The 23,396-nt window shown below is 36.9% G+C and overlaps 1 protein-coding gene across 7 annotated transcripts in view; it reads right to left on the reverse strand.

Annotated features, from left to right (window-relative positions):
• Positions 1–2,797: 2,797 nt before the first annotated feature.
• ZDHHC14 (zinc finger DHHC-type palmitoyltransferase 14) overlaps positions 2,798–23,396 on the reverse strand; it is a 94,696-nt gene continuing 74,097 nt past the window's right edge. For 5 of the 7 annotated variants that reach the window (XM_059841915.1, XM_059841919.1, XM_059841914.1 and 2 more), the window contains 5 exons: positions 20,449–20,497; positions 16,818–16,920; positions 14,617–14,726; positions 12,080–12,182; positions 2,798–4,039 (listed from right to left, as the gene is read on the reverse strand). In XM_059841915.1, the coding sequence (XP_059697898.1) occupies positions 3,638–4,039; positions 12,080–12,182; positions 14,617–14,726; positions 16,818–16,920; positions 20,449–20,497 (767 nt within the window). In that variant the 3' untranslated portion in view covers positions 2,798–3,637. The remainder of the gene's footprint in view (positions 4,040–12,079; positions 12,183–14,616; positions 14,727–16,817; positions 16,921–20,448; positions 20,498–23,396) is intronic. The other 2 variants (XM_059841917.1, XM_059841918.1) reach the window with 1 other exon arrangement.

Below are 23,396 nucleotides of genomic sequence, written 5' to 3' on the forward strand. Positions count from 1 at the left end.
AATCTTCCATCTATAAGATTATTTTTAAGGAATGCAGAAATACATCTACCTGTATCATGAGTTCACAGGAAGGAATGAAAAGTTACCAAAGGATATACTATAACAGGAAAATGCAGTAGTACTTGGATATTTATTACATTACTGTCTAACTGCTATGAATACAAAACTCACTTTAAGATAGAAATATCTTTGAGAAATCACAAAAATAAAGAGCCTTAAATTTTTTTATGAAGCACTGTATTTCATTCTACAAAGAAGATTATATAGATAACTAGAAGGGGAAAATATTATTAAAAAATCAAAGCAGAATAAATATTTTAAATCAGATAGACTAACCAGTTTTTACACATTCAAAGACTTCAGACTTTTAAGAAAAAAAATTTACTCTTCTGAAAATATCAATTTTTATTCTAGATTTATAAATCAAACATGGAAAGAGCTATTTAATAGTAGTATACTGTCACAGAAAATAAAAATAGAAAAAACCCCGTGCAGTACTCACAAGGATTATAATTTTGGATCCTCAGTGTGCATGCTCTGTAATCATACTTCAAAATAAAATATCAACAATCAAATCTGTAGAGAAGTTGATGAATAGTTACTTTGCTTACTCATTCCAAATAAATATACAATTTCCAACGAAGGGAGTGCCCAGAACTGAAGACAGGTGTGATGGAGGTGAGGGGAAGCATCCAAAAGCCCAGTCAGAGTTACCTTTGTGATCAACCTGCTGCTGAACCACTGACTGCTGCCAGTCAAAGGCTGCAATCACCGATCCGGATGGGTTAGGACTTAGTTCCGAAGCCTTCCAGCAGATGTCCTCGCAAGGCAGGCATGTCTGGGAGGTTCAAGATGTCACCATTTAGAACAGACAGATGGGGAGGAAAAGACTGAAAATAGGGGCGATATAAATGTATAAACGAATTCAAAGTATTCAGTATATTCTCAAAAGCCAAATTTAAAAGCATAGGCAGCCCGTTCAGAAAAAAGGAGTGCCATCTTAAAAACTAAAAGAAAGTCACCTGAGCAAGTACATTTGAAGCAGCACATCTGTTTCCACCATGTTTCGTCATTCTCACACTTCTCATGTAAACAAAACAGAAGGTTCAAAAAATGATGGTGAAAAGCATGAGCACAAGGCAAATAGCATAAAGACTCTAATCCTGTCCCCCTCCCTTCCCTTTCATGTTAAAACTGACACTAATTTTATTGTGCACAGAACCTTCTTCACTACTCCCTAGTGGCAGTGACATACAAATGTCACGAAGCCGGTATTCTTGGAAACATAAAATCCATCTGCTATTTCAGGGAAACTTAAAAAGAACAATTTCCTTAAAATAATCATCCTCATCATGACTTGTACAAATGGAAAGTTTTGATACCACATTAAAAATATTTGACTTGCCCTTCTAAGTAGTGAGTAATGCATCCACAGTTAAGTACCCACAGACACCTATCTAAGAACAGAATGATTCATCAAGTACTAGTCTACAAACTCAAAGGTGGGATTCTTTCCCCAGGTCTTTCAGAGCAGTATCTCAGCCCTCAATCCACTGCCTGCTTTAATGCAGGTGTTCATGGCTTCATACCCAAGAAGCTGTCTTGGGGAAAGGTGAAATCAAGAGGATGAGCATCACTGACTTCTTCAAGAGCAGACATAGAAGTGCTGAAACTCACGGCTTACTGGGAGACCAGCCAACTGGGACATGTCTGTCACTACACTTTGGCTGGTGGAAAGAACTCCAGACTGTCCCAGCTTCTGGAAAATACGGGGAAGGTGGTTTACAATAGCTGGGACAGACTTATCTGCCAGAGCTTCTTCAGTGGTTCAAATAACAGGACAGATTTGTCTGCCAGAGGTTCTTTGGTGGACCCACTGCGGCACTTACAGACAGAAAGCACTGCTGTGTTCTACACACTGAATTAGGTCCAAGGCAACATCATCAGTTTTAGAAACAGACTGCTCATGAAAGCTTACAGGAGTAGGGATTTTGTCAGCATTTTGTCTTAATCTTCAATAGCATGGGTGAAGGATTTTCTGCAGGCTGATTATTCTCAATTTCAACAACAAAAGTTAAAAGAAAAAAGATTTTTTAGCTTGGAGTCAGTGAATGACCATGGTCAACAATACAGAACTGTTACATTTCTTAACTGGCAAATGCTTTCATGCCATAGAAACATCGGATAAAGCCCATTCTGCATGAAATTTGTCCTAGGAAGAGAAGAATACAGGTTCCACACCCTGAAAAGCAGGTAAATACAGTAATAAAGCTATTACAATTTTTCAGCTTAACTAAGGTTCTCTTCAGCTGCCACAAAAAATACTTGTAAAATTCTCTTCAACCTTTTAGTTGCATTTAAGCAAGCAAAGAAAAAGCACAGAAGAATTCCAAGAAATCAAAATTTCCATTTAAAATATCAAAGGACAAATACAAATGATGAACAAGGGCCGGGAAAGAGCTACAGACTATTATTCATTTAAGATTACTTCACTAAGCTCTGTCTTTGTCTTGAATCTTAAGCCCCTCACCCTTCAGCCACACTGAATTACAGTGCAAGCAGAGGTTAATTCTACTGGTTCTAAATAAAGCTCCTTTGGGAACAAATACACAGCTCAAACAAAACCATAAAAAATGGTGAAGCAATCCTAATTGTAACCAGCTATCCCTCTGTAGCTCTACTTTTATCAGGCACACATATTCCAGCCAAACCTTTACAAACTATGTCAACAAGTCATGATTTCCCCCTCTCTGCCCAATGAAAACTGTGCAAGGATAACTGTACACGTCCACAAAAATAGAGGATGTCATTTTATTGGAGGTCCACAGGTAATTGTATCACATTAGGGAGTGGAAGAATCTTGTGGTATGGCACAACACAATACCTCACTTAAACACTTAAACAGAAGGTTAAATGATATGCAACATGATCAAATCAGTAATTCATCATCTTCTAGGCACCACTGATTAATTTAAAATAAAATTTAATAAATTCAAAAAATATAGTCCATTCATTTGTTTGCTGTACTGTCTTTAAACGAAACAGCACTTTGAAAGTCACAAATAAAAAAGCAGCACTTTCTCTTAATACCAACACCACTGTAACACATACTGTAGCGTGGCATGCAAATCCACATCTGCAGTCTTTTGTTTTGTTTTGTATTAACAAATGGAATGGCAATTTTCTATCTCAAATATTGGTAGCATAACATGTAAGTGCAGATCATTCTGGCCACAGGTGTGGTAAGCCGTAACAAGTGTGTATTACAAGAGCATAGAACACAGAGCATGACACTTACATCCAAGAATCTCTCTCTTTTCTACTGTACATGGTGTTTGGTACAGGCTGACTTCCAACTCGCCGTACCCAAGCTTCAGGAAACGAGATTATTGACCTTTTCTGGTTTTATTTAAAAGTAAAATGCAGTCACCATCAAAGCACAACCATTAACAACCTGGTCAAAAAAATGCCATAGCTCCATTGAAAAAATCACTTGTCCTTTTAGTAGACTCCATTAAGTGATAAAGTTTCCATTACAGGCATGTTCCGAAGCCTTACAGCGGCACTGCAGCGTCACTCCTGTCAAGCACAGATTTGTAGAGCCACCAGGACACGGCGTGGCCTTCAGAAAAGCTCTTCAAACTGAGCTGAGCTTCACGAGGCCGCGCACGGAGTCCTCGTGCAGCGAGTCCTGGCTGGCCAGGCTCAGGACGTGCATCGTGCGGCTGTGTGCAATGGGGCTCCCGCTGGGCAGCATCCCGGGGGGCGACGGCGCTTCGTCGGGAGTGAGGAACTGGTGGCCCTCGTGCTCCTCTTTTAACGGTATGATGTCTGTCAGACCTGAGTCTGATGTGAGATTAGGCATAGAGGATGGCGGCGTTGGTTGCCCTAGAGTCAGAGTTGCACAAGGCCCACTGAGAGAAGTCTTTCCAGGCAAAGGGAGCTCTTCACTAGTTATGCTTGGCTCGCTCTGTAGGAGGGGGGTGGCAGCAGCCTGCAAAACGAATTTAGTGCTCTGAATGCACTGATCTTGGTCACACTGTAGAATGGAAGGGTGTCAAAATCATATAAAAACAGAACAGAGAAAAAAAAAAGGGAGGATATGGAAAAAAAGGTATGGAAAAGAATGGGATGTGAAGAGAAAAAAAGAAAGCCATTAGTATCATTCCATGGTTAGCCACCCAAACATCCCATCGCATGCTGCCCAGGAAAAAAAAAGAAAGGCATGCATAACCGAGCCAATGCTTTGGATTATTATCAAAGAAAATGATGATATACATTTACAGTGTTCATTTAAGGGAACACTAGGCAATTTTTTCCTCTTAACTGCTCTTCACACGTAGGAATTAACCTACCACAGAGGTTTTCCAGAACAAGAATTCTTTTGACAGAGATATCTTACACAGTTAGTAATAAAGCTCCATGAGTTACAATTTTTTCTTCTCACAATTTAATACATTATATATAAATTCTAGAGAATGTCCTACACTATACTCCATACTCCAGAGGATGTGTAGACAGCAGGCAGCACTGCAGTTGCATCGAGATCAACCTTAATGAATTTTAGGCTGTTTCTTGATTAATCCTGACAATGTGATGAATCAAGGTACAAAACACAAGTTTTCTGGCAAGCACTGTCTCAATAATAAGCCAAATCCAGCATTATATAAATCCAGTTAAGCTCAATGAGTGTTAGCAGAAATTGATTTTTTTGGCTCTCCACAATTCCTAAAAACAGTTTACACAAAATTACCCCTCATTCCTTGAGATGAAAAGACAGGTGTGCATTTTAATAACGTCCAGCTAGCTAAGTGCGTAGCCTACTGCCAAATTAAGTTTCTTTAACATGAAGTGGCATGATTTTTGAGAGCTCCTAAGGAAAAAATATTTAATTCATTGTCTGATCAGTTTTAACATTGCAGTTTTTCAAAATCTTGTTAGATTAATTTGCCAAAGTACTGCTCTGCTGGGTAAGAAAAACACTACAACCAGTGAATACAACTACAAATGCAATGAAGGACATTTGGAGGCAAGCAAGCAGAATAAAAGATATATCCAGAGGTAAGACATCCTATTCACTGTTATTTCAAGTATTCTGTTAAAGCAGTATGTTCTGCTCTATGACTGACCCCTTAGATTTTTATTAAATTACTACATATTACAGATCCATCATCTGTTCAGAAATTCCTGACCATACCCATTGTTACTAACATAGTTACAAAATGGGCAATTCCCTAAAATGCCCATTTGAGTTTAATATGCCACTGTGCCACACTGAGAACTCATGGGAAGACCTTTGCCTCCTTTATTGTGGGATGAAAATCACAATAAACAATGGTTAATTAAAGTAAATCTGTTATTTTCGGGTTCTCCAATTTCACCACCGAATGGCTGAATGATGGATACACACACCTAACATTCAGCAAGTGTGCAAACAGACTACTTGGTCATAAGAGATAGGTAGTGTTTAAAACACATCTAAGTGGTTTAAGACTCCCAGACCAATTACTTTTGACAGGCAGAAGCTCAATCCTTCCTCAGGTTCGTATTTCCAAGACTTCTGCTTTCAGAAAGACAAATGGACTGGCCTTCTGTTACATAAATTGATTTCATATAAATTGCAAGCAATCTTCACCCTACAAAATGATGAACAGCCCCAGCCAAACAACTAAAGTGGCTCCCTATAATTTCAGAGGGACTACTCACAGGCTTAAAGCCATAACCTTGCTTAAGAACCTTACTAAGAAGAAAACTGTCAGCATCTTTTAAAGTCAAGCTTTCAATTACTAATTCAGTGTGAATAACTCATTCTTGATTAATATCCTGTTATTCACATCTGCTTATTTGAATTAAAACTTCAACCAACCTACCATGCAGACCTTAAAAATATGTTAACTGAATTTTCAAACTATTTTATCTGAAAGGCAGTAGCCAAAGAACAAGTTAAATAACAAAGGAATGCTTATAACCACTGGGGTACACTGAAAACAAATAATGTTAGCGGCTGACTTAGTGCTTTAGAGAACATTCAGTTCTGATCTTCCAAAGGAAATCATTAACGTGTTCCAGGCAATACAAGCACACAGCTTTGTATTAGCTGAAGATAATTTACTTGAACTCATTGTATAGTCTGAATTCATTTTCTTCTTAAGGAATGTTAATTTAATATCAAAAAGATAAGGTAGCCTCATAAAGCTCCATTAAATAGTGTTACAACTTCAGGTGCTAAAATCTCTTCATTCTCCATGTACTTGTCACTGCCCCAAAGCCTCTCCTTTCATTTAGATAAATTTCAGGTTTTCTTTTTCTTGTCTGTTAAACAGTGATCAGCACAAAATCCTTAGGAAAATACAGGCTGTAAAGAGCTTTCCAGAAAGGGAACTATTGCAAGGTTTAAGCCAGAAAAAGTATGTGAGTTCTATGAGGCTCTCAAAAACATCTGATAAAAACAACTCATAATACACAGGTAGACTATTCTTGAGTCTAAACAGCCAACACAAAACTAAACCAAGGAAATAATATTTGTTATAGGGTTGGCATGGTGGTTTTTTTGTTGATTTTCTTATTTCACTCTTGACTGAATGAAATTTAGGGCAGGAAGTCTTAGCTGCTACTAATTACATGAATTATCCAACACCAGAATTTCAAATAAAACAAAAAAGCCCATGACTGTAACAAAAAGGAAGCTGAGCATTAAAATCTAAATAACTAAAAATCTACTGCAAAAATTATTCCACCAGTATCTTCTTATTTCAGATATGCTGACTTTATTTTTCACTTAAATTTTCCACTGTTTCAGAGAAACAGCAGATTCTGAAGGTAGAACAAGTTTAATAAGTTCTACAAGTACAGAAGTTCAACTAAATATATGCACAGAAATTTTTAGATATCCGTTTATTTCCACATAAAAAGGCAGAAATTGAAGCAAATTGGACAAAACCTAGAATTCTGTGTTTATTTCACAATAAATACAAACAATTACGGAAAAATATTTTCTTTTTTTCTGAAGAAAATCTGTTTTATCTAAGCTACACAAAAATATGATAATATTGTTGTACATGGCAATATATTTTTCACGTTTCTAAATGTGATTATTTTTAAATAATCAGAGTCATTTACTTTAAATATTAAATAAACTTCGTTGAAAATTTCCTAAATGCTAGTAACACTCAAGAATTGTTACAGTTCTCCAGAAGATGGAAAAAAGCAGGTTGAGTAGTCTCACGAACTCTGAATAAAGTACAAACAACACGGAGTTCAGAGGAGGCTGACAGTGCTGTGAAGTTACAGGAAGAATGCTGGAATACCAAATTCTCGACACAACCAATGGTGAGGAGTGGAGGGACAGAGCTGTGTAACTGCTCCTGGCAGTGGAGCATTTCACAACCAAAATCAGTGTGCTGTGGATGCTGTGCATCAGCTGAGCCACAAGCCCCACCAAGCCAATGGCTCTACTATCAAGGAGTACAGTGCTAGTAGAGGAGTAGCCAGAGATTCATGATGAGTAGATTTATGAAGGGAAACACTTCTGAAGCCAAACAGGAAGCTACACTTGGCCCAGAGACTTTACTTCAGACTGGAGACTGTTTGTTCTTATGGACTGAAAGTCTGAGAATGCTTAGAGCAACTTGGGTGCATTCCAGGGGCGTATCTTCTAAAATAAATCTAGTTCATAAAAATGCAGTAAATATGCACTATCAAAAGAATTGCTCCTAAAACATATCTCGACCCAAAGCAGATGCTGAAATTGATTTTCTTGCATGTGCCCATAACCCATTTTACCTGTGAAGTAAAATGCATTAAGGAAAAACCTCTGTCAACCTTGATTGTGGCAATGTTGACTTGGTAAGAACCCTGAGTTTTGTTTTGGGCATCTGGGAAGACATCAGTAAATATACAAGGAAACACACTCACAAAACTCCCAGAAAAATGGGGGTGTGGTCCTTGCCAATTCTGTTACTGTCATGATAGAAATACTTTCTCCTAATAATGCAAAAAATGAAAAGCAAAGGATGGTCAGAGCTAATGCTCCCTGAGTCAGCTGGATCTATCTCCAGATCAGTAACAGAAACACTTAAGTGAACAAGTGGGAGAGGACTTCCCGCACTTATCACTGGTAATAAATGTTGTGCATGCACTACAATTCCTATAATTTTCAGCAGTATATGTTAGAAAACACTAAAAAAATTGCATCCAGGAAAGGAAATGGAGAATTAGAAAACAAGGGAATTTGGGACACACTACCTATACACTGAAAAAGAAATGCCCAGGAATGCAGGAATACAAGGAAATTTCTTAAAAATAAGGAAATAAACCTGTCCTGACACAGAGTGAAACCAAAGCAAAGTCTATCACTTTATAAGGCATTAGAGAATTCCTAGAGATACCATAGTAAATATAAACCAAACTAATTCCTCCAAAAATCTTCGTGAAGTGAGACATATTCTGTGTTTCCCCCTAATGGATTACTAAAGAATAAAATACCCTATATCAAACCCCAAGAATCAACTCCTGCTTTAAGATAAAAATTAAGTACTACAGTGGTCAAGACTCAAGTAGTGGTACTTCATGGGTTTATGGGTAAATAAGAATTTTTTTCACAACACAAAGAAAACAAGCCTTAAAATAAAAGAGAAAGAATAAATTGCAGAGAAAATTATTATTTCAGACTGTGCTTCATCCAAAAAAATTTCTTAAGAATAAGGAAAATACTTGGGTAATCAAACTGATGATGAGCTCATAAAAATAATCAGCAATAAAATGCAATAGGGAAATACTTTGGAAATTACCAGTACTACAGATTATGAGTTCCAAGTGACCATGCTTTTCATGTGGATTAAAGATATTAAGAAGCTGGCTAATGAACGTACCAGACTAATTTCAAATTATATTGAAAAAGAAATTAAAAACACTGGGAATGCACCAGGAAAATAATTGTATGTGCTTCCAGCCTTCATGGAAGTAAACAGAGATTCAGCTTTTGGTAAAACAAGATAGATACTATGGAGAGAACATGAGAAAAACCTCTTCTATGAAGATCTAGAAAAAAAACTAAAATCACAGTATGGTTCTATCAAGCACTGATTACAGCTATGACTCTGACTTCCTGAGATTGTGACAAACTGGGCTGCTACCATGAGTAGGGTAGATCCTGTACTAAATATTCAAAGTATCAGAGATAAAATTACCACAAAAGCTGTTAAATACCAATAGAGTGCCCCACAAATGGTATCCTGAAAAGAGATAATGTGTTGTGCTGAAAACCAGCGTCTGGCATCTTTACACTTAGCCTGATATTTATTTTGAACTTAACAGCAAAAATGAGGCTATGCTAAAAGATTCATTAAAATAAATGAAAAGAGACTATTATACTGAGCAACCCACAGAGACTTAATGAGGGACAAGAGACTCGTTGGGTGGAACACAAGAATTCTATTTAGAAAGCCACTAGTCACTGACTCCTATAATGAGCTGCTGAGGGAGCTGGGGTTGTTTAGCCTGAAGATGAGGCTCAGAGGAGACCTCTTTGCTCTCTACAACTCCCTGAAAGGAGGTTATAGCCAGGTGGGGGTTGGGCTCTTCTCCCGGGCAACTAGGGACAGGACAAGAGGACATTTTCTTGAGCTGTGCCAGGGGAGGTTTAGGTTGGACATTTGGAAGGAGTTCTTCACAGATGGGATGATTACACATGGGAATGGGCTGCCCAGAGAGGTGGTGGAGTCACCATCCCTGGGAGTGTTTAAGAAAAGACTGGATGTGGCACTGAGTGCCATGGTCTAGTAGACAAGGTTGTGTTTGGTCATAGGCTGGACTCGATTTCAAAGGTCTTTTCCAACCTAGCTGATTCTGTAAAAGATTTGAGGGAAGAAAGGAAATGAAAGAGGGAAGGAATAAGAGAAGACAAGTGAGAGAGAATATGCTGATTTAAATCTTTATTTTTTATCAATGATGAAGAGAGATATTTTAGCACACTGTGGATTAAGCAGGGTAACATCTACACATGAAGACCTGATATAATACATTCTGCAATAAAATCAAGAGAGACACACCACAAAGGTGTACTGAAACACGCTTCAGACTTCTGCTGATTCATTTCTTGTAATCAATAAGAATTAAGCTTGCTAAAGTAGCACAAATATCTCTGAAAAATGTAAAAATGGCCAAACTGCTGCAACTGGAAAAATATTATGGTCTATGGCTATGATCTACACATACTCCTTTAAGTCAAGGAATTTTACTTCGTCTGTCTTTATCTGAAACCATAATAATACCAGCTCCAGTATCAGATATATCCCCTTCAACAGGGAAGGGAAAATAGTGTTAGAGAGATGGGTAAACTAAGCCAGTCTTTAACAGTTTACAACAAAACTCAAGGGAGAAATTTTAATGCTGATAGCCAGCAGTCCTTAGAAACCAACTGGTCTTGGATACAGACTGAGAGAAAAGAAGCTCTGAGAAAAATGGCATTACAGTCTTCCAAAATATTCCTTCAAACCAAACAAGACATATTACATTTTTCAAGCTTTTCTAAGAGGTCATCTTCAGGAGTGAAATCTGCACATTTCCAACTGTTAAAGAACACAGGCTTTTCCCAGCTCATGTGGATATAGGCTCATTCCCCAGCTCATTTTAGGATATAAGAAGAAATCTTTGAAGAGTTTGTTAATTAGAGGTATTACACTCTAAAAGTGTAACAGCTACCTGTTTGACTTAAAGTAATACCATAACAGATTTCTCCATTTCTAGAGACAAACTTAGTCAATTTTCTACCAAACTGGTGAAGATTTTCTCATTAATACCGAGGAATAATGATAATGTCTAAATTCTTGCAATGATAAAGACAATTTGATGTCATGGACACATTGTGAGCTTATGATCCTCACAAATAAGAAGCCTTGAGAGCATCGTAATGTTTGGGTAATTCCTGAAAGACCTCTGACAATTTCTAATGTTTGCTTTTTTTTTAACTCCCTTTTCTCTCTTCAGGTTGTAATATTTTGAATAAAATTTACATAGAGCATTACCTTGTTCTGCTCAATTGTACTTCAGAAGATTCAGACGTAATACCATGTCTCTAATACATTGTCTTATTAAGGAGACTGACAAATCTATTTAATTCTCAAAACATTAAGTAAAATCAGCTTAGGAACCAGAGCAAAATTTTTCTACCAGTTTATCAGTGACACTAAAACTAATCTGTTTGGGAAGAGTGCATCTTTTCTTCTTTTGTTCAAAAGAAAGGCTGAACTATGTCAGAAGGCCTCGTGGCTTCCTCGTTTTTGGCAGAGGGAGGGTATCCGTAACTCATGACTTCTTTGACAAAGTATTAGAACCCACATACTGTGAAGATATGTGGACAACAATTCAGAAATAGGCACATATGCAAGATGGTTGCCTTCAGAAAAAGATCTCTTTCCAATTATTCTCTTCTTCTTGGCACTGGAAATCCTATCTTCCATTATGATAGCCAATGCTACCAGCAAAAAAACAAAGTAAACACTACTGGCCCAGTTTCAAAGATGTTTAAAGAACTTCTGTTGTAATAATTCAGTTGCCATTTTTTGTTCGGGTTCAGTGTCCTCCTGCTCTTTCTTCAAAGTATTTCTCCCCTAGAAACATCTCTTTGTTCATCTTTGCTTTTTAAAATACATTAGTCAATGCAAAATCACAGTGCACAAGCAAAGAAGGAAATAGAGTATGAAGAAAGTGCCACACAAAATAACAATTAGCTGGAAAATGACGAACCAGAGTAAGTCCATGATACTTGAATATTCCAGTTCAAAACACAATAGGTGTCAACAGCAAAAGTCAAAATGCCAGTATATTCAATAAACCAACAGCGTAGAAAAGACTCTTTTTTTTTAAGAATCCATGAGCAGTAACTATTACACTGTGTGAAATGTACATTAAAAAGAGCCTTGGACTTTGTTTTTTTTTTTCTTTACTCTTATTAAACAACTCATTGCACCCAGTGTGTCAGCTGTATCCAGTTAGTTATTACTTGATTAGTTCACATGAAAGTGGAGAAGAAAAACATTCACAGGAATCCTGATGAACAACACTATGGGATGACTCCTACCATGTTGCTCTGAGATTGTGTGGCCCCGTACATGGTAATGCCATTTGATGGTCCTGCTAATTGCGGCGTATCCGGCTGTATAAATCCTCTTCTGTCAATTAAGCTACACAATAATCACAAGAAAGGAAAAGTATTAGAGACATTGCTGATCAATAACTATCTCCTCTAAATTAAAAGAAATAAAAACTTTCTATTGCACAACAGACCTTAATACCTCACCAACACCTTCTAATGTCCCCTTTTAGTCTAATGAAGTACTAGACTTGATTTCCTACTCATCAGTAAGGTACTTGTTCTTTGTGATACTGCCTGTCATATAAGCACAGGCACCGCTACTTGTTTTGATTTTTATCGCATAGACTTAGAAGCTCACCAGCAGATACCACAAAACCAAAGAATTTATACCACAGGTGAAAAAACAAATGAAAAAATTCACTTAGGGCACTTTGATTCAGTATCTCTTTCAAAGGTTCTTTTATTTTTTTACCAGCTTCCACATCTAAACTGAAACTACTTAATCACAAAATTTAGCAGGAATGAAGAAAAGTTAATCTTTCTTTCTGACAGACAACTTAACTTGCCAGGTGTTTCATGACAGCCACTTAACACTGCTTAGAGTGTTCCGCTGTGCTCACCAAAGTGATGTGCTCATAAAATTTCTTATTTCTAAGAAAATGCTCTGTGGAGAAATTACTAAATGTAAGCAAAAAAACCGAAATCTGTGTAAGATTATAACCAAATACATAGAACAAAATAATCCAACCTAGTTAAAGATTAAAGATGCCTAAAGAAGTAATATAATTTGTTGTACCAGAATACTGGTTAGACCTATGCTAACAGCCAAGGATCAAATTAAGATTTGAAAGTAACTGTTGAAGACATGTAAAATAGATTCTGAATTTGCTAGCATAGGTTTAAAAATGATAAATTATCTTTAACATAAGTGAGGTAAGTTTTGATTGTTTAGGGATGCTTTCTTCATCTGCATTCCATGCTCAAGGCACTTGAACATTTTGAATTTTGAGCTGAAATTACTGGTAAGCCACTTATCCAGAATTTAAGGAAAAACCCTAATATTTAGTGACTTGCCACATAGCTGAGATTAAAAGTAAAAGAAGCAAGCCTATAATTTACATGTTATAGTCAGTAAATTTTTCCCTGTGGTCACAAAATACCTCCCTGCAGAACCTCTATATATACATCTCAATGTCTAAATAATGTTGCTACACGGAATTTAGGAAAAAATGCACAAACTCTCCTAAAACACATGAGCCAATGCCAGTCTGGTCCAATTGTGTGTTGCTGCTTTTATCAGCCTAATGTACTATTTCATATACTGAGAAACACGATGTAGCTTTAATAAAGATTTCCATCTGGAGTCAAAAGAATTTGAAGCGTGGCATGGAGCTTTTATGCCACATACTTTTATCAAAAGCAAAATTTCAGAATTAAAAGGTTGGCTTCAGGCAACATCTATACAGGAAGGAAGCAGAGACAAAGCTATTCACTCTCACCAGGGGTAACCCTGTATGTGGAAATCTCTATTGTGTTGTTTCCCCTTTAGGAAAAGATGTCAGTCTCCCCTGTTAAACTCTGCTTGTAGAACTGCCTCTGACATTCCTGACAGCAAAGCCAGAAATCTCACTCCAATTAAACACCTGAGACTCTGGACCATAAAGTAATTTACTTTCTTTTTGCTCAGATTCATAACTTCACAATTCCAGGCAAAGAAAAACATACCAACCAAGGAGCAGGCCACTAAATTATCTGTAAGTTTTTCTGCCCCTCTCCACAGTGAAACTGGGCCCCTACTGTGTATGTAGTACATGAACTGCCTAACCACTGAGCACTGGAATAAGAAAAGAATTAAGTTTTTCTGGCTGCCAGTTTTATTTCTCTAGTCTCAGCTCTGTACTACATTTTCTTCAAGATGAAAAAACACCTCCAACCTCAAATATATAAATATTTCAGAGTTCCAGAGGCGAAACTGTATTCAGCAAAACATTATCCATTACATGTTCTTTGGAATTGCTTTGGTGTAAGACCACCAAAATCAATTTAATGTATATATGTTAGCAGTATTAAATAAAAAAAATACTGTCCATTTAAATACAACATTTCAGAGTTAAAAGACAAAAATCAACAATTATCAAGCTAGTTGTAGATTTAAGGTTCCTTAACTCATGTCACATTTGCTACGTATGTAAAAGTTTCATAAACTTCAAGGTTGACCTTCATGCAACAGCTAACTACTAGAAAATTTTTATTGCTCTAAGCTATTAACTGTAGTGGTGAAAGTTCAAATAACAAACAAGCTTATTTCCATTTCAGATGTAATTTTATAAGATTTGATCACTTAGTTTAAACACAATTTACCAACTTATCTCTTTATCACTGAAGAAAAACTTAAAGCTTCTAATGGACACTAATCCAAAAATTTCATTTTGTTGAATAAAATCAAATAATCAAAAAGAATATTTTTTTCATTAATAATCAGATGGCTTCATTTATGCTAACAATACTTTTGATACTCTTACCTTGGAGAGAGGGGCCCACAGAGAGCAGCACAGCAATTAGTAAAGATGTTGCCATAACTGTAGGGATTATAGTTTTCTTTTCCTCTTTTATTTGACCATGATCCTTTAATCTGAAGAGATATGAACAATAGGCCTTACATGAAATACAATACAGAAAATGGCTGTGAGAAATTAAGGTTGCACATGCTACTTGCAGAAGAGACCACAGAAAATCCATAATGACACTTCCCAAATAATTTCATAGTTCTGAGTTGTTTTGAAGGCTGAACCCTATGAGCATATGCTTTATCTCCATAGATGTAGACAACCCACCATCTCAAGAGATCAATATACTAAAAACAGGAATTTCAGCATCTAAACATAATAGTCCAAGTTCAATTTTACAAATATTATAGCATGTTTTACAGAAGAGGCTCAATTGCAAAATATGATTAAAGCTAGCAATTGAGCGCTTCTTTTCCCTACTCTTGGGTAAGTTTGCAAGCTGCGCAATACCACACAACATTGTCGTCCCTAAGGTTCACAAAAGGTTCTAAAAGATTGAAAAGCAAATGCAGCCATTGCTACCTTCTATTGCCTATTACATTTTCCCTTAGCTAGTTTTCTTTTCTGTTTGTGAGATACTTGAGAGCCTGAGTAAAATGTCTTGCTGTATTCAATTGGGAATTTATGTTTTAAATTAAATTACTGAACAGTTTACTTGATATTCAGACATGTTCCACTACTGTAGTTCCCTGCTATCTCTCTTTCAACAATCCAGAAGAGACATTTATTTGAGGGAAGAGGGTGGAAGCACACTAAGTCCATCTAGAGAGACAACTTTGGGTAAACCTAATGACCGAGGAATAACGGGGTATCCCATCTGTCTTATTAACAAGGGAGATTTCTTCCAAGTCAGGCTACTTGTTCTGATACTTGATGCTGAGGCACAATTAATTTTGATCCTGCTTGGGAAGTGTTCTTCTGGTTGATTGATATTTACTGTAAAATTTATACTTTTAACTGTGACCTTAAACAATAGCAAAACATATTTGACAATACTAAAGATGCTACTTTTTATATCTACCAGATACCTATGAAAAAGGTACAATAGAAAATTACAATAAAATAACTCAAAGCTTGCAGTGCTTTGTTAGATCACTTATTACATTTCCAAAGGCTTTCTACACCATCAGCTCCCAAGTTAATTTTATATACTCTTTTCATTCATTAAACATTTCTCCTTTTAGTTAGGGAAGGACACATGAAGACTCCACACACAGTTAAGCATAATTCAACACCAAAACAAAGGAATCCTTCATGCAAAATAGAGCTGTAGAAATGAGAAAGTTAATCTTTAAATGGATGATATTCTCCTTGCCAGAGGTTTTGGACCTCAGAATGGCAAAAGAAGTTTCAGAGGTAAGATAAAATAAAGGATGAAATTTTTGTTTAGAGAATTCAACACATTATTCAGTACAATAGAAAATTACAATAAAATAACTCAAAGCTTGCAGTGCTTTGTTAGATCACTTATTACATTTCCAAAGGCTTTCTACACCATCAGCTCCCAAGTTAATTTTATATACTCTTTTCATTCATTAAACATTTCTCCTTTTAGTTAGGGAAGGACACATGAAGACTCCACACACAGTTAAGCATAATTCAACACCAAAACAAAGGAATCCTTCATGCAAAATAGAGCTGTAGAAATGAGAAAGTTAATCTTTAAATGGATGATATTCTCCTTGCCAGAGGTTTTGGACCTCAGAATGGCAAAAGAAGTTTCAGAGGTAAGATAAAATAAAGGATGAAATTTTTGTTTAGAGAATTCAACACATTATTTAAGTTTCACAGTAAGCAATTTTTGAGTTAAAGAATATTTAGCACTCCCAGTGAAAAGGGGATACTGAAAAGCACTTACTAATTTCCTACTGTATAAAAGATACTTGCTTGTCTCCTCCCTCCTGTATTTTCCTATTTCAAGATAGAGATCCTACATGTGTCAACCACAATGGACATAGTAGGTACATAACGAGCACATCTTCAAACCACAACAAACATAGTCAAAAAGATTTCATCTGATCTTTTGAATCAAGCAGGACTATATTAATTCCTTCTTTCCTACTGAGGTATTCACAAAATGATGCAGACTTGTCTGACTTGAGAAAAACCTCATTACTATTTAGCAATACATATGTAGAAATATACTACAAACTTACATCTTCATTTGTTGTTTGATTGGAGCTGATCAAATATGTATGAAAACCTGAGAGGCCAACAATGGACCATACTGAGAAAAAACACACCACAGCTTCCAGCACAGTAATTAAAAGTCAAGGAAATATACACAAATGGGAAAAAAATCCAGTAACAAGTAGTTAAAATCACAAAATACAGGGTAGCATACAAGTCCTTTGAGATCTCTGGAGTACTTCAAAGAGGTCAGCAAAAAAGAAACTCTAAGGCATCTGCCTAGCCCCGACACAGCACCACCCCTGCCAAACACCGTGAGGAGAGTGTGTCCCACCAGCAGACTGCTGCTGTGAGGTGCAAAGTCCAGGGCTGCCCAGCCCAGGTGCATGGGGGGGAGCTGGTGGGGGGCCCTCACGTGTGCTCCCTACAGGGAAGAGCACAGGGACACGTCCAGCACAAGCATCCTCACCTCGAGGGGAGCAGCAAAGGTGTGCACATGCATGGACTGGTATACTAGGAAAAACAGTCAGCACTCAACATTGCATACTTACTACAGTTTATATCATTCTTTTAACTCAAAAAGAGTCATTATCTCATAAGTAAGGCAATAAAGTTGCTTCTAAACTTTATAGAATCAAGCATAAAGAGGAAAATTCCAAACTTTCTGTAGAAGGCTTTCTTTTACAGCTTTTATTTATTTACTTACAGCCATGAACTCAGAATACATCTACTTTGAGAATGCTGTTTTCTATAATACTTCAATATTTTTGGGATTATTTTAAGGGAACACGATTCAACAGAAGAAAAGGCTTAGGTTCCTAGAAAAATACATATAATTCATCACTAGGAACAAAATGATGAGAGAAGAATAGGATAAAAATAATCTGTATATTAACCATATCAACCTTTAGTGAAGTCAGTTTCCAAGACAACGTCGACTCAAAATTTTCCAGAACAAGGACATAGCCTTAGAACACAGAAAATACACCCTTATTACTGAACCTACCAATAGAAGAAAAATATGACAGCTCCTGACCATTACACAGAGTCATGGCCTGGAAATGGCATGGATGGATATAAATACTTGCAATAAAAAATCCTAACATTAGTTAAAAGTGAAGAGTTTTGTACTGCAGGGCTGCTCACCCCTAATGAACTGGGAGATACCTCAAGAGTTTGCATAATCTTCCCTAGGACCTACTTCAATCAGAGTGGTTTAAAGCCAGAAAAGAGCCATTTGCATTCTGAGCAGATGTGCTCCAAAAGCAGCAGGATGACCAAAGCGCACTGCTGAGCAGCAGGTTCACTGCTCTGCCTCCCATTTCCTCCTCAGGCCATGTGATGTCAAACCAACACAAGACAGGAACTCTGACTCTCTGCAACAGCCACAGCTAAAGCAAGGAGTATGAGAGACAATGGGTAAGGAAACAGACTCTTGGCAGAGGGTTCCAAAATGTGTAAAAGAAGGAAATAGCCCAAAACATCATGCACAATACAGACTGGGCTTTGAAAGAATAGAAATAGTAAGGAAGGCTGCAGATGAGCACTGTTAGGTAGAATCTACACACCAGGAGAAAGGTTCACCAGGTCAGAAAACAAGAACCTTAGAGGGAAAAGAGCTCCCTGCAACCTGAACATAACATCAACAGGATGCTCCTCATCACAACTGCACTCAAAAGGGTACTGAAAAGTGTGTGCTCTTCCCTCCATGTCATAATTCGTGCTGGGGAGAAAAAAATAAAAATAAAAGGGAATTCCTTTCAGTTCACGACCTCTTTCAGTTCCCCTGTAAAACAAACACAAAGAAGCAATGTACTCTCAACAAAGTACAGCCTTGTAGCATATTATGGTATAGTATCTTACTAGCATCATACAGTATAATTTTCCCTTAGTATCTCACACAGGGCTGTTAGTAAGATTTAAATGGCCATGTTCTCTGTGTCTGAATCGACTGGCTCCAAAGTAGCATTCCCAATGCTATCTGGACAATTTTTTACTGCTGTGAATTGTAACCAAGCTTTAAATTGTCCAACATACCACTATCAAGCCAGGCATTTCTGCAAGACGTGCTACTAAGCCTTTTAAAGCAGCACACCTCTGAACAAAAATTATGAATTCCAGGCTATTGTTCCTACAAAAATCCTCAAATGCATAAGCCATTCTCTTTTGATTTAAAGCAAACTGAAAGCTATTCTCAATCTGAAAATGGTTTGAAAGAATTATCTTTTGTAAGAATTGATTGTAATTGTTTTAACTGGAAGCTATTGTTGTTCTATTTAGAACTGTTTGTTTGTGCTTTTTAAAATTATTTCCGAAAAATAATCTGAACATGGCTTTACTTAAAAAGGGAGTTTACAGCTCAGTGACTCTACCTGATGAAGACAAGCACACAAAAAAAATGTATCTGCAGAACGTGACACTTGGGAAAATGACCTGGGAAGAGGTGCACAACTATGAATGACAGTTTTTTCTTCCTACCTTTGTGTGGAAAAGCAAACTGTGTGAGGCACAATGGACAAATAGGAAAGAATACTTCTTACAGTGTCTTTGTGAGAGGTGAAAACTCTTTATTCAGACAGGAATCATTCAAAACATATACATAAGCAATGGGAAGCTTACTGTTTGTAGAGAAACTAGCCAGTGGTTTCATCAGTTTCCCATTTTTCTATTATGTTAGCTGCTCTCCAGCTCCAATCTCACTGAGTAGAAAATATACAGAAGGCTCCCATGAAGTGATAAAAAGTGCATGGAGCATTTACAGAATAGAACCACAGAATGGCTTGGGTTGGAAGGGACTTAAAAGGTAATATAGTTCCAACCCCTCTGCCATGGGTAGGGACATCTTCCACTAGACCAAGTTGCTCAGAGCCCCACCCAGCCTGAACATTTCCAGAGATTGGGCATCAGCCAAATCTCTGGGTAACCTGTTCACATATCTCACCACTCTCATTGCAGAAACTTTGTTATGGCCAATCTACACCTGCTCTCTTTCAGCTTAAAACCTTGTTCTGTCACTACAGGCTCTGCTAAGAAGTCTCTGTTTTTCTTCTGAGACTTCTTTATATACTGACAGACCACAGTGAAATCTCCCCAGAGCCTTGTCTTTTCCAACCCGAACAGCAATTGTAGTTCCTGTGTGTGCAATTTACACACTGCTATGTAACCTAATGCAAGTTGCTATTTGAAAATGACTTTTCTAAAAACATAAAGAATAGTTTCAGAAATTGACTTCTTCAAGGAAAGCATGTTGTTTGTGTTGTTCCAAAATCTATTCCAAAAATTATCAGCCATTTTGGATACCTTCAGTTGTAAAAGCAGAACAATTCTTCAATATTTTTAGTGAAACCATAGCATGTGTAGAGTGCAAAATGCATTTATGAATTCCACCTCAAAATATGAAGCGTATTTAATGGACATGGAAACTACAGATCTTTGTCAAGAGTACTGCTCTGCAAAACAGAAGAATAAAAACCACCCCAGGCTATAGTCTCTTTCCTACCTCCAACATGTGGCAAGAAATCCTATTGTGCAGGAAGTGATGAAATCATTAACTGATTAATATCAAAGCATGCATTCAACAATAGCAAGGAAACAAGCAAAACCATCTCAGATGTTATTTTCCAACAAAATCTACAACATGTTTCAGTGAAAGGATATCTTGCAGGACTGTCCTTCAGAGCATTGAGGAACCCTGTTTGTTGAGAACCTGTAGAAATAGAACCCAAAATTACCAGCCAAGTAAGAAACTGGACTATGGGCTGTTTTTACTATAGTTAAAATAATTAACATTTGAAGATAACCAAATAATCATAGAATAGCTTTACTAATATGAATCTGAGAATATGTTGCTCAGCAGCAACAACATCAAAAAAGCCCTTGAGCAACTTATCAGGTTTAACATCTGCAGGGTATTTTCTCAGTCATACTAAACTGATGCACACATACTTTCCCATGAACAAGATTTCTGCTTACCCTTGTTCTTTTCAGACCTAATATGGAAACAAAAATAATAACCACCTGTTTTGTTTTGAAATACCATTTTTCAAAGTAACTTTTTGACTTGGAAAATTTATTCTATAAACTCAGATTCCCAACTTTCCATCTTTTGTTTTGGAAGCAAAGCTCTCTTATTTATAATTCTGCTCCTACTGCACCTACGCAGAAGATTTTTCTAATAGGTTACTATTGCCTCTGGGCAACTAAAAGACAATCTAGTAGCTGAAAACAGCTCAAAAGAAGCATGAGCCCATCAACTAGAAATGTAGAAGCAGGCAAAGTAAAAGAGCACTTGGGTTCCATAACCATGAGATATTAATCAATTAGGGTGATTTCACAATTGCAACAAGTGAATTTGTTGCGGAAACTGACTTAATGTGACATAGCTACAGGCACACAGTTGAACTTCACTGTATAACATAAATGATTTAAATGCATCAGGCTGAAAGTTTTCCCCAGAGGAAAAATTTTCCACTTAGCTAAATTAATCTGAAGATCTGTATGGAGAGAAGAATCTTCCCTTGACAGAAATAAAGAAATATATGTATAATTCTCTAGACCTATCTGGTCAGTTTTACTGTTGACTGTTACAAGTGGGAAGTTACTTACCTTGTATTTCTGAGCCTTTTCAACTCTAATAATTGGTTCTTAGTCTCAAGGTACAAGACTAATGGAACTTTCCCTACCTTCTTACTATTTTTAGCATCCTTAATGGCAATGGCAGCAGACAGATGTGATTTCCATGCCCTACTGCTAGTCAGATGTGATTTCCATGCCCTACCTACTATTCCAAGCAGTGCCCAAAACATCAGAAGGGGATGGAAGGCTGCTCACTGCAACAAACAGGTGAAATACTGATGTCTCAAAGAGAGACAAGAAACTGTAAAGACAGATTCTACTACTGGAAACGTGTTCAACTTGGGGAGAGGGAAGAAAATCTCACAAGATAGTACCTTTAGTAACTGATTTACAAATTAGTTTTATTATCTTTAGTAATGTTATGTGCACATATTCTTAAACCTAGAAAGAACAAATTTCCAATTTATGCCTCAGAAGGCCACAGAAAACAAAAAGATGTATCTTATATCTCATCACCATTTAGGCCCACCAAAATCTGTAAAGTGCCACCTTGCAAGATGCATTATAAAAAATGTACAAACTTTAAAGATTTGTCTAAATGAAGAGGCATTAAAATAATTTTGCCAGGACTTATGTATGACTTTAAAATATTGTAGGAAGGTCATAGTCTGAGGTCTAAAAAATAAGATTTCCTTCAGCCACGCTAACAAAAAGCAGTCTGTGCTGAGGGCAAAGGTTCAGATTCAGGAACTGAGAACCCTGCTTAATGATTAGCATCAGCTAAAGAACTGAAGAGCTACAAACCAGAACACAAAGTATTGAGTGGTAATTATTAGAAAGGTAGGCAGGAGGACTTCTAGAGGTATGGTAGGCACAAAGAGAGTGGAGTGATAAGAAAACCTTATTTGGAAAGAACTCTTTTTTGGACACCGTCAAGACTATAGCAGACAAATCTGAATGCTGGGCTTGAAGCTCCAGTCTATCAATTAAACATCAAGGAACTAATCACATGTTACCTGCTCCCATTGCCTTTGAGGAGTGACCACTCTTTAGAGCTTAAGGATGTTTCTCCTTGTCTCATTCTAGGTAGACGAACTTCCATGGCAAGAATATTTTGCAGCTGACAGGCAATTCAGCATTTAACCTTTACTATACATAATCTGTAACACCTACACAATGCCCAAGTGCTTCTCAATCACACAGAGGCACAATGAATTACTCTGCTCTTTGTCTAAATCATACTCAAGAGTTAGGTTTGGACACCGTAAATTTAAAAACCACTAGGTAAACCTACCTAACATACATAACATGAAATACTGACATATTGATAACTCATATACTGAAAACTAAAGAAAAAGCACTGGAGTCCTTTTTCAAAAGGTAGGTTAGTGTCAAAAATAGCTTTTTTAGTTGTCAGACTAGGAACGTTTTCAACTCGTGAACACTAGCAAAGATTGCATAAAAATCCACGTGCCTTTCTTCTTAAATGTAAAAGGTGTGCATGTATATGCTCATGTATGCCCAGATAAATAACAAGCACTTCAGTATTAATGGCAAGTGTTCTTTTTCCAGTAGTTTTCCTTTTTCAAACAATATATAGATCTTATCTCTGCTTTTTCCAACTGGGATGAGAAATGCTGTATCTGGTAGTGTAAACAAGTTGTTCATTCAGACTCCCTCAAAATCACATATCCCAGTTCTAGCCTATAAACTAGATTTCTGAGCTACAGAAGGGCCTCTCAGTGCTTGCCTCATAGTTTTGCAAAGGATGAGTAAGAGCAGGCATTCTGCTCTTTAAAACACAACTTCTCCCTGCATGCTGCAAACAATTTTGGAAATTGAGCACAATCTGACATATTTTTTCCAGTAAAACATTCTCTGAATATTATCATTATCAAGATAGCTTTATAAATGTGTTATATACTGAAATTATTATTTCTACCAGGTTTCTGTTGCAATACAGAATACAAAGGAATAAACAGATCACATTTCCAAAGTGGTTAAAGAAACACAATTTAAGGCAATATCCT

The sequence above is a fragment of the Haemorhous mexicanus genome, chromosome 3, assembly GCF_027477595.1.
Source record: "Haemorhous mexicanus isolate bHaeMex1 chromosome 3, bHaeMex1.pri, whole genome shotgun sequence".
Classification (NCBI taxonomy): domain Eukaryota; kingdom Metazoa; phylum Chordata; class Aves; order Passeriformes; family Fringillidae; genus Haemorhous; species Haemorhous mexicanus.